Here is a 25555-nt window from a genome sequence, read left to right as displayed (position 1 = left end):
TTTAAACAGATGAGAAATGAGTTCATGCATGAAAAAATTCTGATTAATATTTACAAAGTTATGTAGGTTTGAGCCAGCATATGACATAGTTATAAATGAATGAAATTAAAAATATCATTTTGTATAAAAAATCAATACATATCTAGCAAAGCTGGAAAGTTCATTGAATACCACTAATAAGGTTTAATTGTTGAATATCAGGAGTTTCTTAATGACATCAATGATACAGACAACTCACATTCTAGGCTATTTCATACTGTTCATTAAGTGAGAAACTCTCCATTCTGGAATGGGTATTTTTTCTTACTGTACACTTAATGTTCTAGATAATTAAAAAAGATCCCAACCACAAATATTCTAAACCTACTTTTGCCTCTAGTGAATACAGAGCACATCCAATTAAACACAGTGCAGTTGTTAAAGTATTTCGTGGAAACAATTGTGCAGAAAGTTAAAGTTTTTTATTATTCACAACTTAAGTTGCAATGCCTCTTTATTCAAACTTGTTGATTTGATTGCTCAAGAAAACTAAATTTAAAAATATTCATATTTCAAGTTATTAGCTATTTTTTCCAGGAAAAGCTGCATTAACAACATAGGATATGAATATTTCCATTAGAACCATCTTTATTCCATTTCTGGGCAGTTAGCCAAAAACTGAATAAAAAGTAACTTTTTCCTTTCCCAAATGACTAAAAACAATAAGTATAATCAAAAATAGTTTAACAAGATTATTATATGACATCTAACACTATAGTTTTATGTATTTGCAGAACTCCAATTCAACCTGAGAGAAATTTTTTATATTATAAAATCAAAATGGAAATAAATATGAGGGTTTTATTAAGACCAAATTAGTTTCTGGAGTAATAAACTGCTATGATATATGTGGTAAATATTGTGTATTTCGAGGGAAAATAAACTTTGAAAATCCAGTTAAAATCATCTAATATATTAATTATGTTCATTTCAATAAGACTCTCTTGCCTGCATATGGTATTCTGATATACATTGAAATAGTATCTTTATCATTAACTACAGTAAAACTCTTCTCTTTATGTTGTTCACAGTCATTATTTTACTTATTCCTTCATGTTAATTTTTAGTGCTGATACTTTAGAAATTCTCACATGATGATCAATTCTCACGTGATCACCATCATCTCTAGCACCAAATTACCCCCAGTACAATAAACTCATTTTTAATGTTCTTTTTCATTATAGATCCCAGAAAGAAGGATCAAGTAGGTCAAGTACTTACTCCATTCAATTTCCAGTACTACAAAATAAGGATAAAGTTAGTTGGCTGAATTTGAGATATTCTATATGTTTCAACCAAATACAACTAACTGGGAGGAAATAAAAAAGGCAATTATTTTTCTTAAGCTAAAAGCCATTTTATGATATTTTTAAATAGAATTTTCCAAGATCATATTTGAAAAGCTCAAGCATCACCCACCTGATCTGAACATTTTCATTGTTACTTTGAGAAACATAATGGATATACTGAACAAAACACTAGGAACTGGCCTGGCACCAGTGGCTTATAACTGTATCCTAATTAATCAGGGGCTGAAATTTGAGGATCTCAGTTCAAAACCAGTCTGGCTATCTTGCCCATGTGATTGTAACTCCTCTGTATGGTATTTTCATAATAAAAATAAATAAATAAAACCCAGTCTGGGCAGGAAAGTCCATGAGATTCTTATCTCCAATTAACCAGCAAAAAGCTGAAACTAGAGCCATGGTTGAAGTAATAGAGTGCCAGCTTTGGTACAAGAGCTCAGGCCCTGAGTTCAAGCTCCAGGTCCTGGCACACAGAAAGAAGGAAAGAGGGAGACAAACAGACGGAAGGAAGGAAGAAAGGGAGAAAAAGAAAAAAAGGAAGAAGGAAAGAAAGAAAGAAGAAAAGGAAGAAAGAGAGCGAAGGAAAGAGAAAGAAGGAAAGAAAGAAAGAAGGAAGGAAGGAAGGAAGGAAGGAAGGAAAGAAAGAAAGGAAGGACGGAAGGGAGGAAGGAAAAAAGAAAGAAAAGAAAAAAGAGAAAGAGAAAGAAACAAAGAAAGAAGCAAACAAGGAAGGAAGGAAGGGAAAAAAGTATTTTTTTTTTTGGTTTAATGATTAAGAACACAAAAAAAAAAGGGCATGACAAAGAATCACACTGAAAAGCACACAAAAGATTAAATTGAGCTGGGTGCCAGTGGCTCACGCCTGTAATCCTAGCTACGCTGAGGCTGAGATCTGAGGATTGCAGTTCAAAGCCAGCCCGGGCAGGAAAGTCAATGAGACTCTTATTTCCAAATAACCACTGTAGCTCAAGTAGTAGAGCACTGTCCTTGAGCTGAAGAGCTGAGGGAATTCACCTAGTTCAAACCTCATGACCAACCAAAAAAACAACTTACACTAAAAATTTTAAATGAATTTAAAATTAATGAACATGCACATAAATTAATGTCTACCATTTTTAAATGCCTTAAATGAAATTTGTGCTCTAACAATATGAGGAAAGTAGATCCATTTTTGGAATTATTTAAATAAAGTAAGTACCAATTCTCCTCACTAAAAACCCAAAAAGTAAAATAAACAATAAAATAAGAATATAAAGAAGTAAAAACAATTAATATGAGAGTGATTTACAAAGCAAAGGTTTTCTCCTTTGGTGAAAATAATAACACGTTTTACATGATTGTAGTAAGACTAATTAAAATGAAAGAAAACTAAATAAACTGAAAGATGTAGTACATCTTTAAAGGGGAAGTTTTCCTGTATGATCTAAGGGAACAACTGATTGTTCTTACCATTTCTCTTCAATAGATATTGGATGCTATAGTCAGAATAATCAGATAAGTAAAAGAAACAACTGTTACATAAATCGGAAAAGAGTAAGCGAAGTGATTTCTGTTCACAGATGACATGGCCCATGACTTAAAGTTATAAAGTCCTAAGATTCTACCCCAAACACCTATATTTGAATTAACAAATGAGTTTGGCCAAATTGCACATCACAAATATCAATTTCCTCTCATTTCTGTTTAAAATGTATCAAAAAAGAATGAAATACTTAGGAATAAACAACTCAAAGAAAAACTAGCACACTGACAACTAAAACATATGGCTGAGGGAAATTAAAGAAGACTTAAACAAATGAAGAGGGGCTGAGAAGGTGGCTCAGTGGTAGCGTGCTTGCCTCGCATGCATGAGGCCCTGGGTTCGATTCCTCAGCACCATATAAGCAGAAAAAGCCAGAAGTGGTGCTATGGGTCAAGCGCTAGGGCGCTAGCCTTGAGCTGAAAAGCTGAGGGAAAGTGCCCAGATCCAGAGTTCAGGCCTCACAACCGACAACAAAAAAATAAAATAAAATAAAAAATAAATCAAGAGATAGTTCATGTTTATGGATGGGAAGGCCCAACATTTTTTTTTTTTTTTTTTTGGATCCGGTCGTGGGGCCTGAACTCTGGGCCTGGGCGCTGTCCCTCAGCTCTTCAGCTCAAGGCTAGCGTTCTACCACTTGAGCCACGGCACCACTTCCGGCTTTTTTCTTTTTGCTTATGTGGTGCTAAGGAATCGAACCCAGGGCCTTGAGCATGCAAGGCAAGCGCTCTACCACTGAGCCACCTTCCCAGCCCAGCCCAACATTTTTTTTAATGATGAGACTATTACTAAAAACAATCTGCAGATTAAATGTCACTCCTATCAAATACTAGCTACATTTTAAAGAAATAGAACATTACATACTAAAATGCATATGGAATACCTTGAAGATCTAAAACAGTTTTGTAAATGAACAAGATGTCAGGGAAGGTAGGGAGGGGAGGGCAGGGATAGGAAGGGGAAACAAAGGAGGAGGCAACAATGCTTGATAAGAAATGTACTCATTACCTTGCTCATGTAAATGTAACCCCTCTGTACAGTATTTTCACAATAAAAAACTTATTAATAATAAAAAAACAAGTGTCAGTTCTCAAAGCTTACTACAATGCTATAGTAAAGTACATAGTGTTGTTCTAGCATAAAAAGAGATATACATACCTATTAAGGATATTGATGAGGATAGAAATAAAACTTGTAATATCTGGTCAAACGTTTTTTTTTAACATGGGTGCCAAGGTTATCTACCGATAATTCTTTCCAAGAAATGGTGCTGGGTACACTGAATAGCCACAGGAAAAGAATGAAGTTGGGTCTTTATCTCACAACATATTTAAAAATTAACTCAAAATGGGTTAAAGAATGAAACATAAGATAAAACTGTTTTTAAAAAGCAATAAAAAAAGTCTTAGAACAAAACAGCAAAAATTTTATGACAGTTGATATGGTTGTGATCTTTTTAAATATAATACGAAAATCTCAGCAATAGAGAAAAAAAGGAGAGACTTAAGTAAAATTTAAAACTTTGTAGATCAAATCACCAACAAGTATGAGAAAAGACAATGACATAATAAGATAAACTACCTGAAAGTCATATAGAGGCTAAGAACTTGAAATCATGTCAGTTGTCTCTCTTCTGTCTCTTTCTATGTATACACACACACATACACACACACACACATACACATATCCATATATTCTTCTGCAACTACCAGGAACAAAATAAATTAAGAAAACAACTTTCAAATTGAGCATGAGCCATAAATAGACATTTTTCCCCAAGAATATGTACATACCTAGTGATCACATAAGAAGATGTCCACCATTGTTAGTAATGGGGAACATGAAAATCAAAACACCTCTGATGCCACCTCCCACTCACTGTACCAGTGATTATTAAAAGGAAACAAGGAGGGAAAAGTCAGAATCCTGAAACATTGCTGAAGGAAATGTACAACCATTATGGGAAACATTATTTTCTCAGAAATTTAAATGTGAACTCATAGATGGAGAATCTCTTAAAAGATAATGAAACACAAACTTTATCATAACATTCATGCTAACTCATAGTTGAGTATTCTCTGCCAAATATTAACCAAATCAAATTGCATAATAAGTATAATTATAATTATAATAAAAAGCATAATTACAACTTTGAAAATGAAACAATTATGTATCAATTAAATAATTATCTCAAGACAAAATAGCTTTGTAAGCAACTAAAAGGCTTAGCTTTAAATCCAAGCTTGTCTGATAAATACAAAGAATGGATTCTTTCTTCCCTCTCTTACTATGACTCTTGCCTTTAGTACATTTAATCTCAAATGTTTGGAACAATAGGAAATTATTGGACTGTTTTCTTAGTTTTATTCTTTTCTACTGAGCTTTCCCTATACCTTTTTCAATCAATAAATATCGAGAATAAAATTGCATTCTCATACTTTGCTGAGTGTTCTAGCCATCCCGAATACTCTCCCTCATTTGGAAATCTGATTTATATTAAAATACAATAAGACTGAAAAACTCTGCTAGAAATCTTCTATTTTAATTACAAGTTACTGCTTCTATACTCTTCTTTTGTATTAACCTAGAAAGAGAGAAAGAGCACCATAGCATACACTCATCATGTTCTGAAATTGGATTACGTATGGAAATCCCAAGGCTTTTCTGGAAATACACATGTGTATATACAGATACGTGACCAACTAGATAATTTCCTTACAAATACAAAACAGAATGTCTATATGAAGTTATATATATATATATATATATATATGTATATATTATTTTCAAATGATTTGCTGATGTTTATATATAACAAAAGGAAAAAAATCCTAATCAGTCTGTGGGAGTGTACGTGTGATATGTCACATAGTGTGAGTTTCAAGGGAAACTGACAGCAAGTTTGAAGTTGTTTAGATCCTCTGTTTTGCTTTTTAGTGAAGGCATTCACCGTGAACCTAAAATGGTTAAAAATGATCAGGAGACTATTAAACAGAATAACTGTAGACATAAAAGGAAAATAAACTACGGGTCTAAAGAAGAACACCACAGGGAGGCACGCATTCTACAATGTATGCATACATGAAAAACGTACACTTGAAAGAATATCTTTCTTCCTTTTGGGTGTTTATTCATTTAGAGTCAGTAAACCAGATTTTCCCAGTCCTAAGACACACACCACTGATTTACCTTTAACTTTATTTTATTTGTTAAAGCATCACTATGGGGCCTGAATGACAAACACTGACCAGAGAAATCCCACTGTGTTATTTTGTTATTATTATTTTTCCTCTAATATAAGTGAATAAAAATAATGAGTGGGGCTGGAATAGGAGAAACAACCTTATATTTGACAAAGTTGGCTTTTAATACATACACAAAAAAGGTAGCATATAAAAGAGGAGAATAACAAGAACTTTCATATCACATATTTTATATGCATATTATCCATTTAGTACTAAATTAATAAAAAAAACTCTTAGCAATATAAACATTAAAACAATTAGTGAAACCTTTATCCTTTTAGGTAAAAAAAACACAATAAAACATTTATTTTAACAATCCTTTCTTAAGCCAGCTATAATCATTTTTATTGTGGCTCAGACCACTTATTAAAAGCAACTCATAGATAAACAAGCTTGTCAATACAGTAAATTATACTTTACAAATTTCAAAACTCAATTTCCACATACCTTATTTTATTGACTATTAATTTATAAAGATTTAATTCAGTATTTAAGCTGGTTTCATCTCCAAACATGGAAAGAATTCCAAAATATACTTGCTCACCAGTTTTAACTTTGAAGGGTCTACAACCTTCACAATAGCAATGGTTTTCTCTTTCTCCTTCATCGTTTTCTTTTCCTTTAACTTGCAAACAATAACCAGAGAGGTGTGTCCTAAGGTGAACTTTGGCTCTTCTTTGGACTTTAAGACTAATCTGGTCTAGATTGTGATTGACAAAAGCTTGCTCACTGATGTTATTCAGTCTTTTCAAGTTCTAGCTAAGCACCAGGGGTTGTTAATATTTACTCTGTCCTCATCTCTGGAATGGTCTTGAACTATAAGAGTTTACTTAGATTGCCAAATGCCACCAGCATTTACAGATACCTGATTGAAAAATACCGATATATGTCGAAAGAAATGAATTATTATACACAACCTCATCTCTGAAATAAAGGGTTAGACTAAGACCAATGGGTGGGAATTATAGAGACAGATCTAAACTTAGAGGCTAAACAATCATTCAGCTGCAGTCTGAAAGAAGATCAAACCTGCCTACTGTCCCTTCATATCCCCCCCAAGTCTACATTTCCATGTAATAGCTATGTTTTTGCATATGTTGACATGACAGATAGGGTAGGACCATCGTATTTGGTCTCTTACAAGATTGGATTCAAGCTATGAGTCCGCTATTCACTTAATATATAAACCTCAACAAGTAACTAAAATTTTTTCTAAGCCTCTTTCCTCATTTGTAAAAAAGTTTCCTGTGAAGTTTACATGCAATGTTTCAGAAAAAGTGCTTTGTAAAAATCTTACTTGTTAGTATTGAATACAGAGTAGGCATTATTGTTGTTCTTGTAGCTGCTGCCTTTTATCTATCAAATGAATTCCTAAGTAGAATTTTTCATGGGAACAATGATTACTGTACCATGGGCACATTTTACAATAATTTATTTAATGTGCTGAGCACTTTGGTTATGCCAGACACTGTGTTAGATGCTGAGTAAAATAATCAACAAGTCTCTGCTTTAGGACAGGACATGGTGACTAAGAAAAAAATATATGATTCTGGAAATCTCTGATTCTGATTAAGGCAAACAGTAGATGTGGGCATCGGAGTAATCCTGAGACAGGTGGAAAACCTTGAATTTGGAGATAAAGGTTTTATTTTTGTTGTAGTTCATGATCAACCAAAAGCAGATTTTCAAAAGGAACTAAAGCTTCTATAGGCATGTGAAGTCTGACTTGTATTGCAAGCAGTAAAATATATGAATGTAACACACAGGAAGTAGATCTGAGCCTGAAGATGGGTTGATTATCACCCATAAAATATGTGCAGACATATGAAAAAAGCTAGCTGAAGACTGAACATTGGAACACATAGCATTTAGACATCTGTTAAAGGAGAAAAAATGAGTGGGATGCGTGGGAAAATAAAAGATAATATGATACCTGCGCAGCATCTCAGGTAATATTTCAAGAAAGGAGTAATCATCCATATCAAATGCCACTGAAAAGCCAAGTCAAATGAGGATGGAGAATTTACTAGTGGTGTTTGAATTCATTGGTTTTAAAAGCCCTTTTAGGTTGGGTGATGGTGGCTCATACCTGTTATTCTAGCTACCTAGAAGGCTGAGAATGAGACGGTCAACGTTTGAGGCCAATCCAGGCAGAAATGTATACAAGACTCTATATCAAACACAGTCAGCAAAAACAGGGCTGGAGGCGTGATTTAAATGGTAGAGAACAAAAAAGCCAAACCAGTAATGAAGTAACGAGCTAATCATTAGAGTAATGAACTTAAAAAACTTTTATTTTGCTTTCTTATAAGCTAGTGGATGTCTAAAATGAAAAACTAAGTTATCTAGAAACAAATGTGTGTATATATATACACATATATGTGTATACAAGTTTTGAAATAAATAAAGGCAGTACAGAAGGAAAAGGAGGAAAATTGTGAAAGGATTATCACATATCATATTACTTAGGGTTTTTAGATGGTATGAGCCAATAAATTCCTTACCTGATTAATTAGTTTGTACCACCAGTGAACCAAAGTTCACTAGCTAGGACACTTACTAAAATCATCCCTCTGAATCAAACAAGTGTTTATTTTTGCCTCCATGAGCTATAAAAATCCTCTGTTTGCTATTCCTATTTTTCCAGCTCTTCTTATACATTCTTTTTTCTCACTTCTTGACTTGTATTGTTCCCTTCACTTGATGCAATCTTGAGAATATTTCATGATGAGATTTGAAACATTCTCTTCCTAAACATATCCTCCAATTTTCAATTTAACATGATTTCTCCTTAATATGAGCTCCAAAACAACTCTCTAACATTTAAAATATATGCTTAAAATATGTACATTAGCCTTCTAGCATATAAATTTAAACCATCTCACTGATCAGCATTTTAATTGCTCTTGTCATGCAGAAATAAGAAACAACACAAAACCAGTTAGATGATTTGCTAGGTTTAGACTTAACCCTAATACCCATACCCACACCATCTCCCTCCCTACTTGTAAAGTTTTCCAAAAGTAATGCCCTGTCTCACTCAAATGACCATTAATACAGATTTGCTAATAGTATATATTTTATAAAAGGACCTTCTGTAAAAACAAATTTCCCCAGAGTCATTGCCATGTATTTGTACTGAGTAGGCTTTTCTACAAAGCCTTTAACAAATAAGTAAGGTAGCAAGGAGTGGCAAAAAATGCTCAGTTAGTCAGAAGCTGGAGATCCCAAGGATTAGGGTTTCAGACCAACACAGGCCAAAAAGAAAAAGAAAAATGTTAAGGAGACTCCACCACAACAAACAAGCAGGGCCTGTTGGTTCAAGCTTGTGATCTCAGCTATGTGGACAGCAGAAGTGGGAGGATTAAAAGTTGAGGATGATTTGGGGCAAAAGCAAGACCCTACCTGGCAAAGCAAAAGGTCTGAAGGCATAGCTCAAGTGGTAGAGTACTTGATTAGCAACCAAAAGTGCCTAATTTAAAACCACAGTACTGGCATGCATGTATGTGCACGCACACACACACACACACACACCACAGACACACACACACACACACAAAGTAGATAAAATTTGACAAATAATGTTAATATTTCAATTAGACAAAGACTGCTTCAATATATCATTTCAATGAAGTAAGTACCACATGCAAGGAAGACAAGATGGCAGGAAATTAATATCATTCCCTCAAACATAGGAGTTAAATACTAGTGAAGAAAATATTATCTTCACGCTGTGATATTAGACAAGAAGAAATTAGCGTTGATAAAATATTAATGTAGAGAATTGCTTTTTATGTAACTATGCCATTTGAAATTAGAAGAAGAAAGGGAAGAAGGAGTTGCCACCTCATTCTTATATTAGTCATACAAACCATGGGGGAAGGAGAGAGCAGGAGAAGGGTCATTGTAACACTTTGACATATACTTATAATGTGCCTTCATCAAACTTACTCTTCTATCACTCAGTTGTAAAACAATTTCAAGTTTCATTATTTGATTTTTCTCACATGCAAATCAACTACTTAGATCATATTCATACTGGTTTTTCCTTCCCCCTTCCTGCTGCTACCAGAACTGAGGGCATTAAATTTAAGGCATTCATCTTAGTACAGTCTAGCCAACTATGAACTAATGAACCCATCTGTCTCAAATATTTAAAATAAAGTCTTTCCTTAAATACAAACTTAAAGAAGCAATTCAATTCACATATTTCATAGGTTTATGTTCTTTATAAGGTCTTCACCCCACAAACAAGCCAACGCTAACCATGTAATATGTGGAAAGAAGATGTACGCCTTTTAAGAATATTTTCTTTGGTCAACACATGAACAATGAGAAAGCAACAGTGATCAAACAGGAAATACGATACCACTCCTTTATTGAATAGTATTCTAGGAATTTGTGTTCATTTCAACCCAGAAGACTTTCCATATCCTTTAAAGTAGGATGTGTCCTATTGTAATCCTTTCCACTCATCCTTAAACCCTGGTTCTTGTCTCAGAGATAAATTTATATGGTTTAGTGTTATTAACATTTCTGTGCTCTTCAAAGATACAGCCTCTGAATTTTGTACCTCCTAATAATGGTGAAATAATCGAAGCTGAGTCACAACCTCATGAAGCTGTTTGAATACACACAATGCTATAAATAGGAATATGAAGAAGACTGAATTGCTCCTAGAAAATACTATTGAAAATTAGACATATAATTGGTTGTATGTTCATAAAGATTAGACAGAGACACAGAGAGATGATAGACAGTTAGTTAGATGATAGATGACTGATATACATATGATACACACATACCTGCATGCATACATATGCATGCATACATACACACCTACATATAGATAAATAATCTTATAATATTCTTAGTTATACTGTTTGATTTTTTGACATCAACAAAAAGCATTTCCCAATATTTACCTATTATTTCATGTCTGTTTCAAAAGTGCAGTATAAATTACCATTTACTAATCAAATGAAAGTTCTTTATTTTAATCAGTAGATTCTAATATTCATTTTAAGTTTACTGACTTCCTTGGGTGTAGAAACACTTACTGTTCTTTGCATTAGCAGAGAAGAGTTTGTTCCTTTCTCTTCAAAATTTGATTCCATGCCGATTATATCCTCAATAACATCCTCCACCTACAAAATATAATATATTTAGAAGATTGTAAATAATGGTTAAAGAGGAGCTTCAGACTGAGATTACAAAGGGCAATCCTAGAAAACTCGAAAAGTTGTTTTGGCTATTTAAATCTTTTTTTTTTGGTTATGTATATCAAAGCCTAGAATATTTCATCACTAAAAGTGAGATCATCTTGAAACTGTTCTGTTGCTGTTTGTTGCATTTGCTTCCAGATGATAGCTGGGCTACACCCTTGGAAAGAGGGACCTACACAAATATACAACTTTCCAGGAAATATTTCATGCCAGAGCCAACAGATCTAGGATGTAGAGGGGAGACTCCTTAAAAATCAGTAATAAAAAAAATTCAATTGACTTTTTTTTTCTTGATCAGTTGTGGAGCCTGAACTCTGGGCCTGGGCACTGTTCCTCAGCTCTTCAGCTCAAGGCTAGCACTCTACCACTTGACCCACAGCACCACTTCTGGCTTTTTCTGCTTATGTAGTGCTGAGGAATCAAACCCAGGGCCTCAAGCATGCAAGGCAAGCACTCTACCACTGAGCCACCTTCCCAGCCTTCAATTGACTCTTACACGTAGATATCTAAATGCCATCGGTTAGATTATAGTTGACAAAAATTTAAAACTGGCGAATATTATGAAAGCTTATTAGTTTCATTTATTTATTATGCTGGTACCAGGGCTTGAACTTAGGACCTCGCACTTGCTAGGCAAGCACTGTGCCACTTAAACCACACACTCTAGGCCCTGAAGAAGATCTTGAGATTTCATTAATATTATTTTCTAAGAAAAATCATTGGCCAACTTGAATCAAATGTTGAGACACCACTACTAAAACATTTCCCAATGCTAGGTACTGATGGCTCATGCCTGTAATCCTAGCTACACAGGAGGCTGAAAAATGAGGATCACAGTTCAAAGCCACCCAGGCAAGAAAGTCTGTGAGACTCTTATTTCTAATTAACCACCAGAAAACTAGAAGTGGCACTGTGGCTCAAGTGATAGAGTGCTTGCCTTGAGACAAAGAGCTCAGAGACAACAACCCAGGCACAGAGTTCAAGCCCCAGGATAGGCAAAAAAAAAAAAAAAATCCCAAAGATGATTTGTACATAAATCAAAATGCTACTAATATAAATTCCTGCCTCATGAAGCTCAAATTCTACTAAGGAAATAGACCACAGACAGTAGAACCCAAGGACAAGGCTCATAGAACTTATGACTTCCATATTCACCAAATATACCCACTGATTATATTATTGGCCAGAAGTTAATATGAAAATTTAGATATATAGATAGGAATAAGATACAGTGTTTTCATCGAGTAATTAACAAGCTAAAGAGCAAAAGAAAAACTTATTTAATTCAACATTTGAAATGTAACATATGCCATGAAAATGTCATTATATGTCTGTTATCAATGTGATATAAGTACTGATATAAATCTCAGAAATTATCACTTAATTCAGACAGTCACAAGGGAAAATAGTTTAGGGGTTAAATTAAAATATATATGTACATATATATGTGTGTGTGTGTATATATATATATATATCGTTTATCCATGTTAAAAAAAAACTTTGTGATAAGGTCATTTTCTGGATTTTATCTAAATTGATTGGTATAGTCATATGCTTTGAGATTCAGAATTTTTCCCTTAAAAACTGATCTTCCAAACAAGAAAATGAACTTTGAAAGTGGTGGTTATGAGTCATATTGGCTATAATTCTAATATTTACTGTGGAGATGAAAATCATATCACATATTTACTGTGGAGATGATTTTCATCCTACATATCTTTTATGCTCCTCACTGAGTGAATAGAAATGCTGGTTCTATATCCCAGTTTTTGAAAGATCTTTATATCTACTATTGAAAAGTTTAAGTAAATGTACAAGTAGGAATCTACATTTTGTTTAGATTTCTGAGAGTCCTACTGTATGATTGTTTTCTTCTATCATTTGGTTTCAAATAATAGGATTCTGAGCACTACTCAAATGGAAAATAGAGACAGTATAGTTTGTCTAAACATGAATATCACATCTTTTTCCAGATTCTTGTTGTTTCGTGACACTATTAATACATCAGTATTTTTGAAGGTTTACTGAAATACAAGTCACAATAAAAATAAACTAAGTAAATATCAACATTCTAACTGATTTAGTATTCTCTGTCCATTAATTGCCTGTGTTTTACTAGATCATAGGTAAGAATTTGAAGATAGAAATCAATACATATAAAGACCCAGGGATGTAGCTCATGATTTCCCTAACATAGACAAGGCCCTGAATTTCAGCCCCACCATGGTCAAAATAAATTAATGAAATGAAATCAAGCACTAAAAAAAAAAAAGATTCTGAAAAAATTCATGAAACATTAAGTGCAATAAGATGGTTCATTTTATTCTAATGAATATTTTAGAACACAAAAGTGTTGTTATTTAAATAATTTCCACCAGTTTTGTGCTTAAGATACTAAAATTATGGATAAGTTCTCCAATTACCAAAGTTATTCAGAAAACCTGTACAATTAGAATTTAAATTTGTAAACAGATATTACTGTTAGTGCAGTACTGTTTGATAGGACTGTGGTTTGACCTTGCTTGCTTGGCTGGCAGTCTATCCCATGAGCTACACTTCCAGCCCAATTTTATGCTGATTAGTTTGAAGATAAGGCTTCACTAACTTTTCTGCTAGGCTCACCTAGAACCATGCTTCTTCCACTCTTGGCTTCCTGAGTAAATGGGATTATAGGCATGAGCCACCAGCACACCGCTGTTAGTGCTTATTTTGATTGTCACTGATACTTAATTGAAGAGTGTATTGAAGAATGAATTATAACGTATTATTCATAACAAGGTGATATGGTTAATTCGTTAAAACGTTCCTTTTGTTAACATATATTTGAGATGATCACTGTAAAACGGTTTTACAGTGAACATCGACTTCCATTTGGGGGTTTGTTTTGTTTTGTTCTGTTCTGTTTTAAAGCTAGAGCTTTAGAACCAGCAATTAGACTTACACGCCATTCCACACTGCCATTGTCTTTCCCCAGAGTTAGTAATTTGGTGAGTGGAGTTCCTGTGAGGCCAGCGTCTCTATCTGGGCTTGGGTGTCCATACTGTGTCCAAAGCACACAGCTTGTTGAAGGAGAGTGGGATCGTCTGAGTGTCTGGCTGATGATCTGGTGGTCAAGGGTCATAAAGGGCGGTCCTTGCGGTAGCTGGGTCTTCTGCAGTTGAGGCTTTGTGGAACTTTCCAAGTGTGCTGGGACCTACAAAATCAGAACCAGCAAATTGAAGAATCATCGAGTCTATCATTCTCCTTCCAGAACTTGAATTACCTCCATAACCCCATAGTAATGTCTACATTTTTTCACATTAATATCTATGTTTCTGTTGTTATGTGCAATTTTAATGGGTTTTAGTTTTAGGAAGAAAAAGGCTATTAAATCTTCGATTTTATCCAGCTTGTAAGAGCAAATTAGAAAATAATATATAAGCAACAACAATATCTTGAGAGTCCTAGAAAAGGAAAGCTTCAAACAAGGAAAATGTAGTGAAATCAATAATTTGAGTGCAATTGATATCATATATATTCCTTAGGTTCCATTAAATTACATTTAAATATTTTGTGAAACATAAAAACTTATCAAGAATATTAAAAATTACTATCATATACTATTATATGTAAGGATTATAGCATATTATATAAATATATCATGTACAAATAATATAATATATTATATTATAAAGATTATATACTAGATGTTAACTCTGATGTACTATGTGTGACAGTGTGCTATGACAAATCTAGCTAGTTTTTTTTTCAACTTTTCAGTATTTTCCCAAATTTCCATACTAAGTCCAGTTTTATATTGTAAAAAGGTTATTTTACTCTTCCCTATAGTATGCATTGTAGCTATAAATTGGTATAAGTTTGAGATTTTTTTTTGGGGGGGGGTCCAGTCGTGGGGCCTGAACTCTGGGCCTGGACGCTGTCCCTCAGCTCTTCAGCTCAAGGCTAGCGCTCTACCACTTGAGCCACAGAGCCACTTCCGGCTTTTTTTTCTTTTTTGCTTATGTGGTGCTGAGGAATTGAACCCAGGGCCTCTGGCATGCAAGGCAAGCGCTGTACCACTGAGCCACCTTCCCAGCCCAAGTTTGAGATTTTTATTGTAAAGGTGATATACAAACAGGTTACAGTTACATAAGTCAGGTAAAGAGTACATTCTTTTTGAACAATGTCCCTCATTCCTTCCTTCTTTCCCAGTTTTTCCCTTCCCGACTTCCCTTCCTTCCCCCCAAGTTGAATAGTTTACTGCTGAACTGGTTCACCCTTTGTCTCACCCTTTCTGTGTCTCCCCTTCCCTTCCCCAAATCAGATAAACTTATATATAAGACATCGCGGAGTTTTTTTATTGTGGATTGACAGATGGAAATATTCAGAAGAAATTCCTTTGGCATTGACAAGTAAACAGCTGTGAATATCTTCAACAAAACATACCTTTAAATTCTGAGCAACTTCGGTCTAGCTATCATGGTTATTGTTAACCCATTATTTGTAAAAGGGCAATGTTCAGCATCTCAAGCTTTCCCTTTAAAAACTTATGAATCCAGTATTGCCTGCCAGTTGACTTTTTATTTACTAAGCTGTGATGTAGCTTCTAATACATTTTCCTCAAGTGGCCCATATATAAACCTACTTAATATTTCCCTCATGTTAAACAATAGCAAAGATTGCTGTACAGTGCTTATTTTTCTTTTTATTTCAGTTACACAAACTACTCCTTAAATCCCTTAACATACATTAGCTCAGATAAATAGCCCTTACAAAGTATTTTGCATTTAAATTAGCTGGTTTAGGGTACAATATTGTAGTAGTTACTTTAGTTTAATTCTGTTACGCTGACATTTTCAGCATTATTTTAATTGTACTACCATAAAATAATTTTTCAGTCATATAAAAAAGATTAAGATTGGTAATAAAGATTACACATATTACTAATTATATTGCTGTGAGCTTTAAAGTTGTAAAATAACATTTCATTAAATTGCTGCTGGTAATTTCTTAAGGGTAGCTATTTAGATTATCCTACAGTTTTAAGTTAATCCCTCTAAATCTGTGTACATTTACAAAACATACATTATAAATACCATTTTCAGTTTCACAAGTGTAGTGATCTTGCAGTATGAAACTCTGCACTAAAGCACAATGTATACTGACAAACAAAATATCTCAGATCTGAAGGAAAGCATGCTGAATCAGAATTTATAATATTCATATCTAATTCATTTTTCACTCTTCATCCATTAACTTCTATAAGCATCTATTATTAGAGCATTTACTCAAGTGTTATATCAAGAGTTCAAGAGAAGTTAGAGATATGATCCCTGAGTTCTAAGAGTTTATAACCTATTACGTAGTATTACTATCAATCACTCTAGCAATACAGGCAACCACAACAGTATGAATTATGACAAATTTGCATATGCCTTTTTGTTTAATCTTTAAGCATAGGACATCATATATGGTCATCAAAAAAAATTAAAGAGCTTATTTAAAAGATAAAGCACAATCTGAAGACACAGAATCACAATCAGAATCCATTTATGGCAAGCAAATTTAGACTCATCAGACTGGATTAAAACAACTGTAGTTACTCTGCCACAGGTGTGTATGAATATATGAATAGCTCACATAAAAGAAGGGCAATAGAAACATTTAAGAATAAAAACAAGATGTACTAGAAATCAAATTATTGCTACAGCAATGAGGAACTTCTTTCATATTTATTAGTAGACAGGACTAAGGAATGACTACCTCAATCGAAAGACTCCTTAATAGAAAGGTTAAAAAAAATACAAGGAAAAATAAAAGATTATTATGCCGAGAATATTCAAGTACTGCGGAATAACTACACATTTACATAATGAAAATACCGGAGGATTACAAAGCAAGAAAAAAAGTAACATTTGAAATAGTAATTACAATTTTTCAAAACAATTATCAGACATCAAACCATGGATCTAGAAACCTCAAAAAAGTATAACAAGAAAAGGGAGGAAAGGAAAAGAAACAAAAAAAGAAAGGAAGAAAGAAGCAAATATCCATGCCCAGTGATAATCATATTCAAACTACAAAAAGTCAAAGAAAACTATCATTTCACCTGCAAAAGAGCCAAGATAAGAATTGTCTGACTTTTTCTCAGAAAACATGCAACTAGGAAGGAAATGAAATGAAATGCTTAAAAATCTGAAGAAGTAAAAATGACCTTCATTTAGAATATTGTACTCTGTAAAAATTTTTGCCAAAAGTGAACTATTAGGATATTTTTAATGTTTTAAATATTTTTATCACTCAACTCACCATGCAAATAAATGTTCAAAGAAGTTCTTTAACGTAATAGTACATACTGATTTTTAAAAACTCAGACCTACATAAAGAAAAGCATTAAAGAATGAATAAGAGAAGGTAAAATAACTTTTTAAATTTTTCTTAGTTTTAATTGATACAGCATAACATTTTGTTTTAGAACCATAACAATATGATAGTAATTATTATTGTTTATATTGGCATACATAAATTTATGCTTATCTATATATAGTATGTTTAATACATATACATAAACTTATGTGTATACACATACATACATGTACACACACACACACACACACATATAGGCTTGTGTATGCCCATGAATAAGTAAATGTAAGCAATTTGATACAGGAACAAGAGGAAGAACTTGGGATTATTTTGTTATTAAAAGGCATTTGCATTACCTATAAATCAAAATAATGACACTTAACAGTGATTTGATAGTAGCTGTCAAAAATGAGCCCAGTTACATACTTTACAACCTTCACAAAAATTAACTCAAAATACATCACAGACTTATATGAAAAATATAAAACCTCCTAGAAATTAACATAGGAGAATATCTAGATGAGTTCATTCATGCTGCCAATTTCCTAGATACAAAAAAAATGTGATAAGCTGGATTTCTTTAAAATTAAATTTTCCTGCCTGGTACTATGAAGACAATAAAAAGCCACATCAGGCAAAAATATTTGCAAAAGACATACAGAGTAATGAAATATTCAACCTATTAAAAAGAAAGTGACGTTCAACAATACAAAGAAAATAACATCACTGAAAAATTAGCCAAAGACCTTACAGATATCAGATCAGGAAATATATCCAGTTGACAAATAAGCACACAAAAAGATGCTCCACATCATATGTCATCATGAAAACGAACATTAAAGCAAGAGGATACTAATGTCAGAATACCAAAATCTAAAACATTAACATACACATAGCAATGTATATAGCAAGTATACATAGCAATGGAGATTTTTATTCATAGTTGGTAGTAATGGAAAACCATAGAGCCATTTTGGAAGCTAGTTTTGCAAAATCTTTCCTGACTCCTTTCTATTTGTTGCATGAAGGAGTTACATTACCTTCAGTAAAAAGTGGAAGCCTACGGTTACATTATACAAGGTATGAGCTTTTTTAAACTCGTGACAAGGGGCAGAAGAGAAGCTGTACTTGTTGAAAGCAAATCCTCACTTAAGCTTTCATAAGCCACAGAACTTAAAGCTGATCATCCCCAGCAGTCCTGTCTCTACCCAGTAGAGGCAGGACAATTTGCAGCTGAATTGTTTCCATATTCTGGATGTTCAATTACAGTACCACTGCAGGCAGATTTCTTAAACACATTTACCAATATCTTTGGGGGGGAAAAAAGATGCTTAGATCCATTAGGAGAACCAGAGGTAATATGCTTACTGAGCAAACCAAAGTACCTAAGAATAACTAGAATCACAGGGATTCCTTTAAGTCCAACAAGTTACAGGGAAATTTTATCAGGCAGAAGTAAAAAGGCATCTCCAATTTAAAGGCAACATTAGAGAATATCCCCTGGACTATAAAGTACATGCATCTGAGATTTCATTTTCTTTTCCATTTTTCTATTTCTGTTTTGAGAGTAATCAACACAGGAATTCTTGAGAGCCTGTGAATGGGAGGAAGTCATAAATGATTTCTGATAATAGCAGTTGAAGTGGCACTAAAAATGATTCTTAGGGTGTATGGGTTTTAAATTCTAGAGTCTAGATTACTCTTTGAGGGTGATAATACGATTCACAAAACATTTAGTTAGAAAGTAATTAAAAATCAAATAAATACTACCTAGTTACATACAGTATTTGCATTTGGACACAAAATCCCTTGGTAAGCAAAGAGCTATAGATCAATGCAGAACAGACAAGATATACAGGCTGGAAGGGTTCCCTCTGTCCTCACATGGAAAGATGTGTATTTTTATACAGTAGTATTCAAATTATTCTCCAAGATAAATACATTCCTTCTTTCAATTTACTATTCAATGTTCTATATGATGCAGACCTTAAATGAGTTTTATAGCATATTATGGGGATAGCAAGGAAAATACAAGTTATAAGGGATTAAGAGAAAAAGGAGTAGCTGTTAAAAAAAAAAAAGCATTGAAGGACTCCACCAACCAGTTCAATGACTCTGTCTACTTGTATCATACTTCAAATATTTCTATACATATGTGTTTTAAATTATAATTCACATGTAAATATATTTATTAGAGCTTTTTAAAAAGTGTTATCTTTTTTAATAGAAAAATCCTGAGATAACAGCTCTCAGCTAATTCTTTCAACATTCACTCAGCAAACGTTTAATGAGAGCTTTCTTTTTGATAAAGTCAGTCCCAAGGGAAAGTTATTCCTCTCCAGAAAGCAAGGTTGTAACCCATGTGTCACTATCCACCCAGAGACCACTTATCTAAACTGAGGGCAAAGAAGCTGGGAGGAGATGAATCAACTGCTTGGAACTGGTCTTTAGACACTCAATGCTAAAAATCATAGCAAACATTACACAAGTAATTGTCTCGATCATCAGTAGGAAAAGACTTCCTTAGACACCAGTAGGAAAATGAACACAATACCTTCAGCCACATATTTAATAAATACAGCAAATATATTACTTGATGATAGTAAATAAACCACATAAGCACACATATGCACGTGTGTCTTCACACATATCAGAAAGTATAATAGCCAATTCTGTTCACTCCAGTGTGACAGCCCTTATTTAATTTTGTTAATTTTATACTAAACTTGAAATTAATAAATGAAGAAAAGAATTGAGCTTCACAAGTGAGTAATAGGTAACCATTAATTATGTTCTTGATACCAGAGGTATATAAAAGGAAATCTATTTTGGGGGGTTTATGAATCTACTCCCTCCTACGTACCAACTCATAAAAGCCACATGACATTTGTAATATTATGCAGTAAAGATTAATAACTCATTTCTTCAAATCTTACTTTCCTCACAGAAGTCTGTGGATATGATATACCCATAAATCTCATCTTGACTAAACCTAAAATTATACAGTCCAGCTTGTCTGATTGAGATATAACTGCTGAACTAAAGTAGGACTCAGTTCATCAAAAGTTTTACTTAGATTTCTGAATAACTGTCAGCGTATTTCAGTTGAGTATTATATAATCTAAAGCTATTTAAGAGATAATGATATAAAATGTGATTGTAACATATTTCTTCAGTCCCAATCATTTGAGTTTGGATAATTCCAGTGGTGTGTCTTTAAGGAGAGGTCCACATTTAAAATACTTTAGAAAGACATGGATATTATTAAGCATAGTTTTCCTAATTCAGTTCTGCTCTACTGGTAAAAATCATTGCATTTGATAAGGAGTTGCTTTTAGTATATAAAATATAGTGCCTCTCTTACAACTCTTTTAGCTCCAATCATATGTGCTTATTCATTTTGTTTATATTAGTTTCTTGATACCACTGTGCATCATGGAAAAGAAAGAGAACAAATATTAGCAACTAATGTGCTTTTAGTCCAACTTCATTTTAAAGTCTGTGTATGTGAAATTTCTTAGATAGTAACAAAAAGAATCAAATCTTGTATTCATTTACATTATAGTCAACTGGCCACATCAATAACTGAAAAAACATTCAGAACATTTAAGTCATGCTTCTTTGAAATATATGTGGTATACATTTGAAAGACTATGTAATTCTCTATATATTTTTTGAGTGTGGGGAATAGAATCCAGGGTTTCCTACATATTTTCTAGACAAATGCTCTATCGCTCAGCAACTTTCCCTCTCAAGTATGTAGATAACTTGTATGGCTACACAACATCAGGTTTTATGCTACTATAATAGGCTTTGGGGATATAATGATAACACAACACACATAACACATTCTTCAAAGAGTTCACAGCCTATTAGGGGAGAATCAATATTTAAACATATAATTATAATACAATGTGACAAGTCTTATGAAAGTAAAATGTTTCATAAAGTCAAGCAGAATGACCTAGATAAAATATGAACAGGACATCCTAATAAATGTGACTTTCTGCTATCAATTTTGCTGATTTGTCCTTTTCAACAAATGCGACTTTGACTATGTATGATAGGCATGTAATGGGTTACAATGGGTACCAAGTCAAGTATGGTCATGTAGTTTATGGCAGATAGAAAAGATAAGTTTTGATCAAGCAATCATACAAATGATTTATATATATGTATATATATATATACATATATATATATATGTACCTTCAAGTCTTTATTGTGATAAGAAAGGAACATAAACATAACATGTTGGAAAAGGAAAGCATCTAGGCAGAGATGAAGGAAGAGTTCCCTGAGGAAGATGAGAGAACTAGATCTGCTAATAAATATAAAGCAATGAAAAGAAGAGTAGGAGAAAGATGGTCAGAGGGATGCGGCATCATGTGCAGAAATCATGGCATGGGAGGAAGCAAAGTAAGAAAAATACACTGAAAGGAGATAATAGAACAGAGGAGAGAGATTTGAGACTCCAGAGGCCAGTAGAAACAACATCAGCAACATTCTCAGTATTTAAATGTTTCTTATTTGCTTTATCACAGGGAGGATCAATAGAAGTTCAGTCAAATGAATTTTGAGAGGTAAATTAATCTTCATCAAGAGAGCTGTTCAAAAAAAGCCATGTGATTAGGGTGACATGATCATGTAGACAAAAGAGGTGGGTTGAAGAGATGCTTAGAAATGGATTAGGGAACGACAGTAGTTTCATTGTGATGATAAGGTTGTGATAGGACAGAGAATCACAAACTCATGAATTGATACTTTGAAAGCATCTAGGAGGGGATGTGAAATAGGTAAATATAGAAGTCTTGAACCTAACTATAATTTCTGAGCTATATAAAGGATATCGTTTCCATTACATTCAAAAGGGTAATGACTGATGAGATGAACATACAAGGATGATGAGAACATGATCAGAAGATGAAACGGCTTAGAACTGAACAAGCTAGACACCCATCTTCTAATTACATAATGGAAAAATCTATTATAAAACGTTTAGTACATTTCTTTGCACATTTTTCTTTGCACATTTTACAGAATGTTTATTTGAATTTTTCATGCCTTACACCCTAAGGTAAGACCCCCTAAGAAATAAATATGTTTTCTCTGTTTCCAAAATTCTGCATTCAAGGCTTTGGCATAATTACAAACTGATTATCTTAGTTCACCTATATTACAACTCTCATGTTACCAGCCTTTAACCCATTACCTACTATTTCAAAACCCAAAAAGTTGTAAAAAAAATAAATAAAATAAAATAAAATAAACAAGTCAGTGTGATCCCACTTGCTAACAAACATCATGTATGAAATGAAGTGAGGCAACTAATACCATTTATTTTTATCCCAGAGTTAGAATAAATGCCCATAGACTTCGCTGTAGCTGTATTAATGTTTTGGACTGTAGAGCGCTGTCTTGAAATCCTAGGGGATATCAAAATGTACAGATAATATGAACCTGAAACACTGCGAGTTATGAAAAACACCTAACCCGAGGCTTCTGGATAGCATTTTTTGTCATTACTTTTTGACTGAGTGAAATGTGGGATGGGAACTATGCTTCATATGTGTTATCTTACTTAACCTCATGATACCATAAAAACCTCACAAGGCAATAAAAACTTCATTGAAGCTACACAATTACTTTTTAATACTTAAGCACAAGTAAAGATTTACATCCCAGACCTGCAGTCTCAGCACTAGGAAGGTTGGAGCAGAATCACCCAAGCCCAGGAGATCCAGGCCATCTTGTGCAATATAGTAAGGCCCTACCTATTAAAAGAGAGTAAGTGAATAAATACTTCTGATAGACTTCAGTACAAAGGGAGTTAATTACTATTTTATGAAATATATGATATCACAAAGCAAACTTCAAATCTCTTGGATATATAATGAAATGAAAAATTATCCTTCCCCATTGGACAAATACATTGCAAAAAGAAAAAACATGTTCTTCATTTTTTTAATATATCATTCAGGTATAACAACATTTTATTTTAATGTTATTAACAACAGCTGTATTTAGAATTAAATTAGATAATTTGGAAATACATGTCAGTTACTTAAGCTAGACTTAGTAAAGTGTTAAAAATGGTCAATTCAAATGATTTATCTGATTGCATTGGATCTTTAACACCAACAATTTTTTTAAGATTTATAAAGCTAAAAGATATTTTGCTTCTTAAATCAACTAATGTGCTTAGGTTATGGTTTATACCATACTGTTTAACTTGAAAGTTAATACAGAATTCTTGCATATTGTCTCAGTATACCATCTTGATACTGGTTGAATTATATGAAGAAGAAAAGAGAAACAGGACTGACTTCAGTAAAACATCAGATTTTCAAATATCTTAGGAAGTTACCAGTGTAATTTTCTTTAAGTCTGCATGTTCCAAAACAGACCTAAAGCCACAAAAATAGGAACTGTGATAAATATTCAAACCCTATTATGTTTTCAGTTTTTGATATTTTTCTATTACAAATGCACTATAGTAATCATTTTCCTAATGTTTGGATTTGGGATAATATCAGTATGGTTACAGCCTGGTCAGATCTTATAAAGGATATTTAACAAAGAAAGTTACATATATTTATAATAATAAAAAAAGATTTCAAAGATTTATCCTTGAAAAATTCCCAAACAGTATACCTTCTTTGACTTGAAAACTTTTATTATCTTTTATCTACTTCCTTTATGGGTTGATATATGATCATCAATTAATGAAGTCATTTCTATCATAATAACATGTCATCATTAGAACTGCAGTATTCTAGTCTAACCATTTTCTACAGAATATGATTGGGGCATTTTAGGTAGTTAAATATTAAAATAATCTAATTGAAAGTGAGACTTCAAGATTATTCATTTTGATTGACAAACTGCAGAAAATGGTTTCGTTTCAAAAGCACATTTCTATCACTCAATTCTTGTAGACCTCACTGGTATTTCTGAGAAAAGCATAAAACTGATCCTGTCTTTATTTTACTTAACTTCTAAACATAATTGATTTTGCCTTTCCATATTTTAAGTATACTTGTCATTACAGTATCTACATTCATCAAATTCCTTAGGAATTTCAAAAAAGAAAGACCTCTGTGACATAGTTGTCATAGTTTTATCTTCCCCTGGTAACTGAAGAACAATTCCTTAGAATCAAAGAAATGTACTTCTGCTTTAAATTTTTTATGGCTATAAAATTTTTTGAAACATTAATTCAGGACATTATGGGATAGATGAAAGCTCCAGAATGCAAAATAATAGTAGTCATATTCAGAAGCTGAATAAAAGTATTCAAGCGGTTTACATACACACTCCCCTTATGCTTTCTTCAAAGAAACTGACATACATGCAGGTTATTAGGCCTGCTCATAAACATACAAGCAACATATATACTTAATTTCTCATCTTCTGGTTGTGAGCAGGAATTTTATCAACTGCAAGTTTTGTTACTTGTTTTATAAGATAAAAAGCATGACCTATAGATACATGGAAACATGAGTTAACCTATGCTTCTCTCTTACAGAAAAGCTGTTGGAGTTGCTTTCTCCATATTAATGGAACTTGTTTCATTCATGATTAGGCTTTTGTTTATTTCCTGTTTCGCATTATCCGTCTTATAGCCACCACATGCTGCAAGATTTGTTTTCTTTTCACACAGAGGCAACCATGCTGAAATTAAAATCTGCCACTACAGCATAGTAACTCTTCGCATTCTTTAAGTTGTTTTTATCCACGTTAGTTTCTAAAACTGTATCATAAAAGCACAGTGTTTGGGACCCATCACTCCCTCCAGGAAAAAAAATCTTAGCTTTTTTTTTCTGTTTCTTTTTTTTTTTTTAATGCTTTGCTGATATTACTCCATTTTAC

General features: G+C 33.1%; 1 protein-coding gene across 3 annotated transcripts in view; it reads right to left on the bottom strand.

Moving 5' to 3' along the window:
- The window catches only part of Tfec (transcription factor EC), a 49982-nt gene that overhangs the window by 12110 nt on the left and 12317 nt on the right, over window positions 1-25555 (bottom strand). For 2 of the 3 annotated variants that reach the window (XM_013020059.1, XM_013020060.1), the window contains exons 2-3: window positions 14280-14531; window positions 11174-11260 (exon numbers count right to left, since the gene is read on the bottom strand). In XM_013020059.1, the coding sequence (XP_012875513.1) occupies window positions 11174-11260; window positions 14280-14459 (267 nt within the window). In that variant the 5' untranslated portion in view covers window positions 14460-14531. The remainder of the gene's footprint in view (window positions 1-11173; window positions 11261-14279; window positions 14532-25555) is intronic. The other variant, XM_013020061.1, reaches the window with a different exon arrangement.

The sequence above is a fragment of the Dipodomys ordii genome, unplaced genomic scaffold (assembly GCF_000151885.1).
Source record: "Dipodomys ordii isolate 6190 unplaced genomic scaffold, Dord_2.0 Scaffold48, whole genome shotgun sequence".
In the NCBI taxonomy this organism is placed as follows: domain Eukaryota; kingdom Metazoa; phylum Chordata; class Mammalia; order Rodentia; family Heteromyidae; genus Dipodomys; species Dipodomys ordii.
Note: the sequence above shows the minus strand (reverse complement) of the source record. Positions and strands in the feature narration are given on the sequence as shown.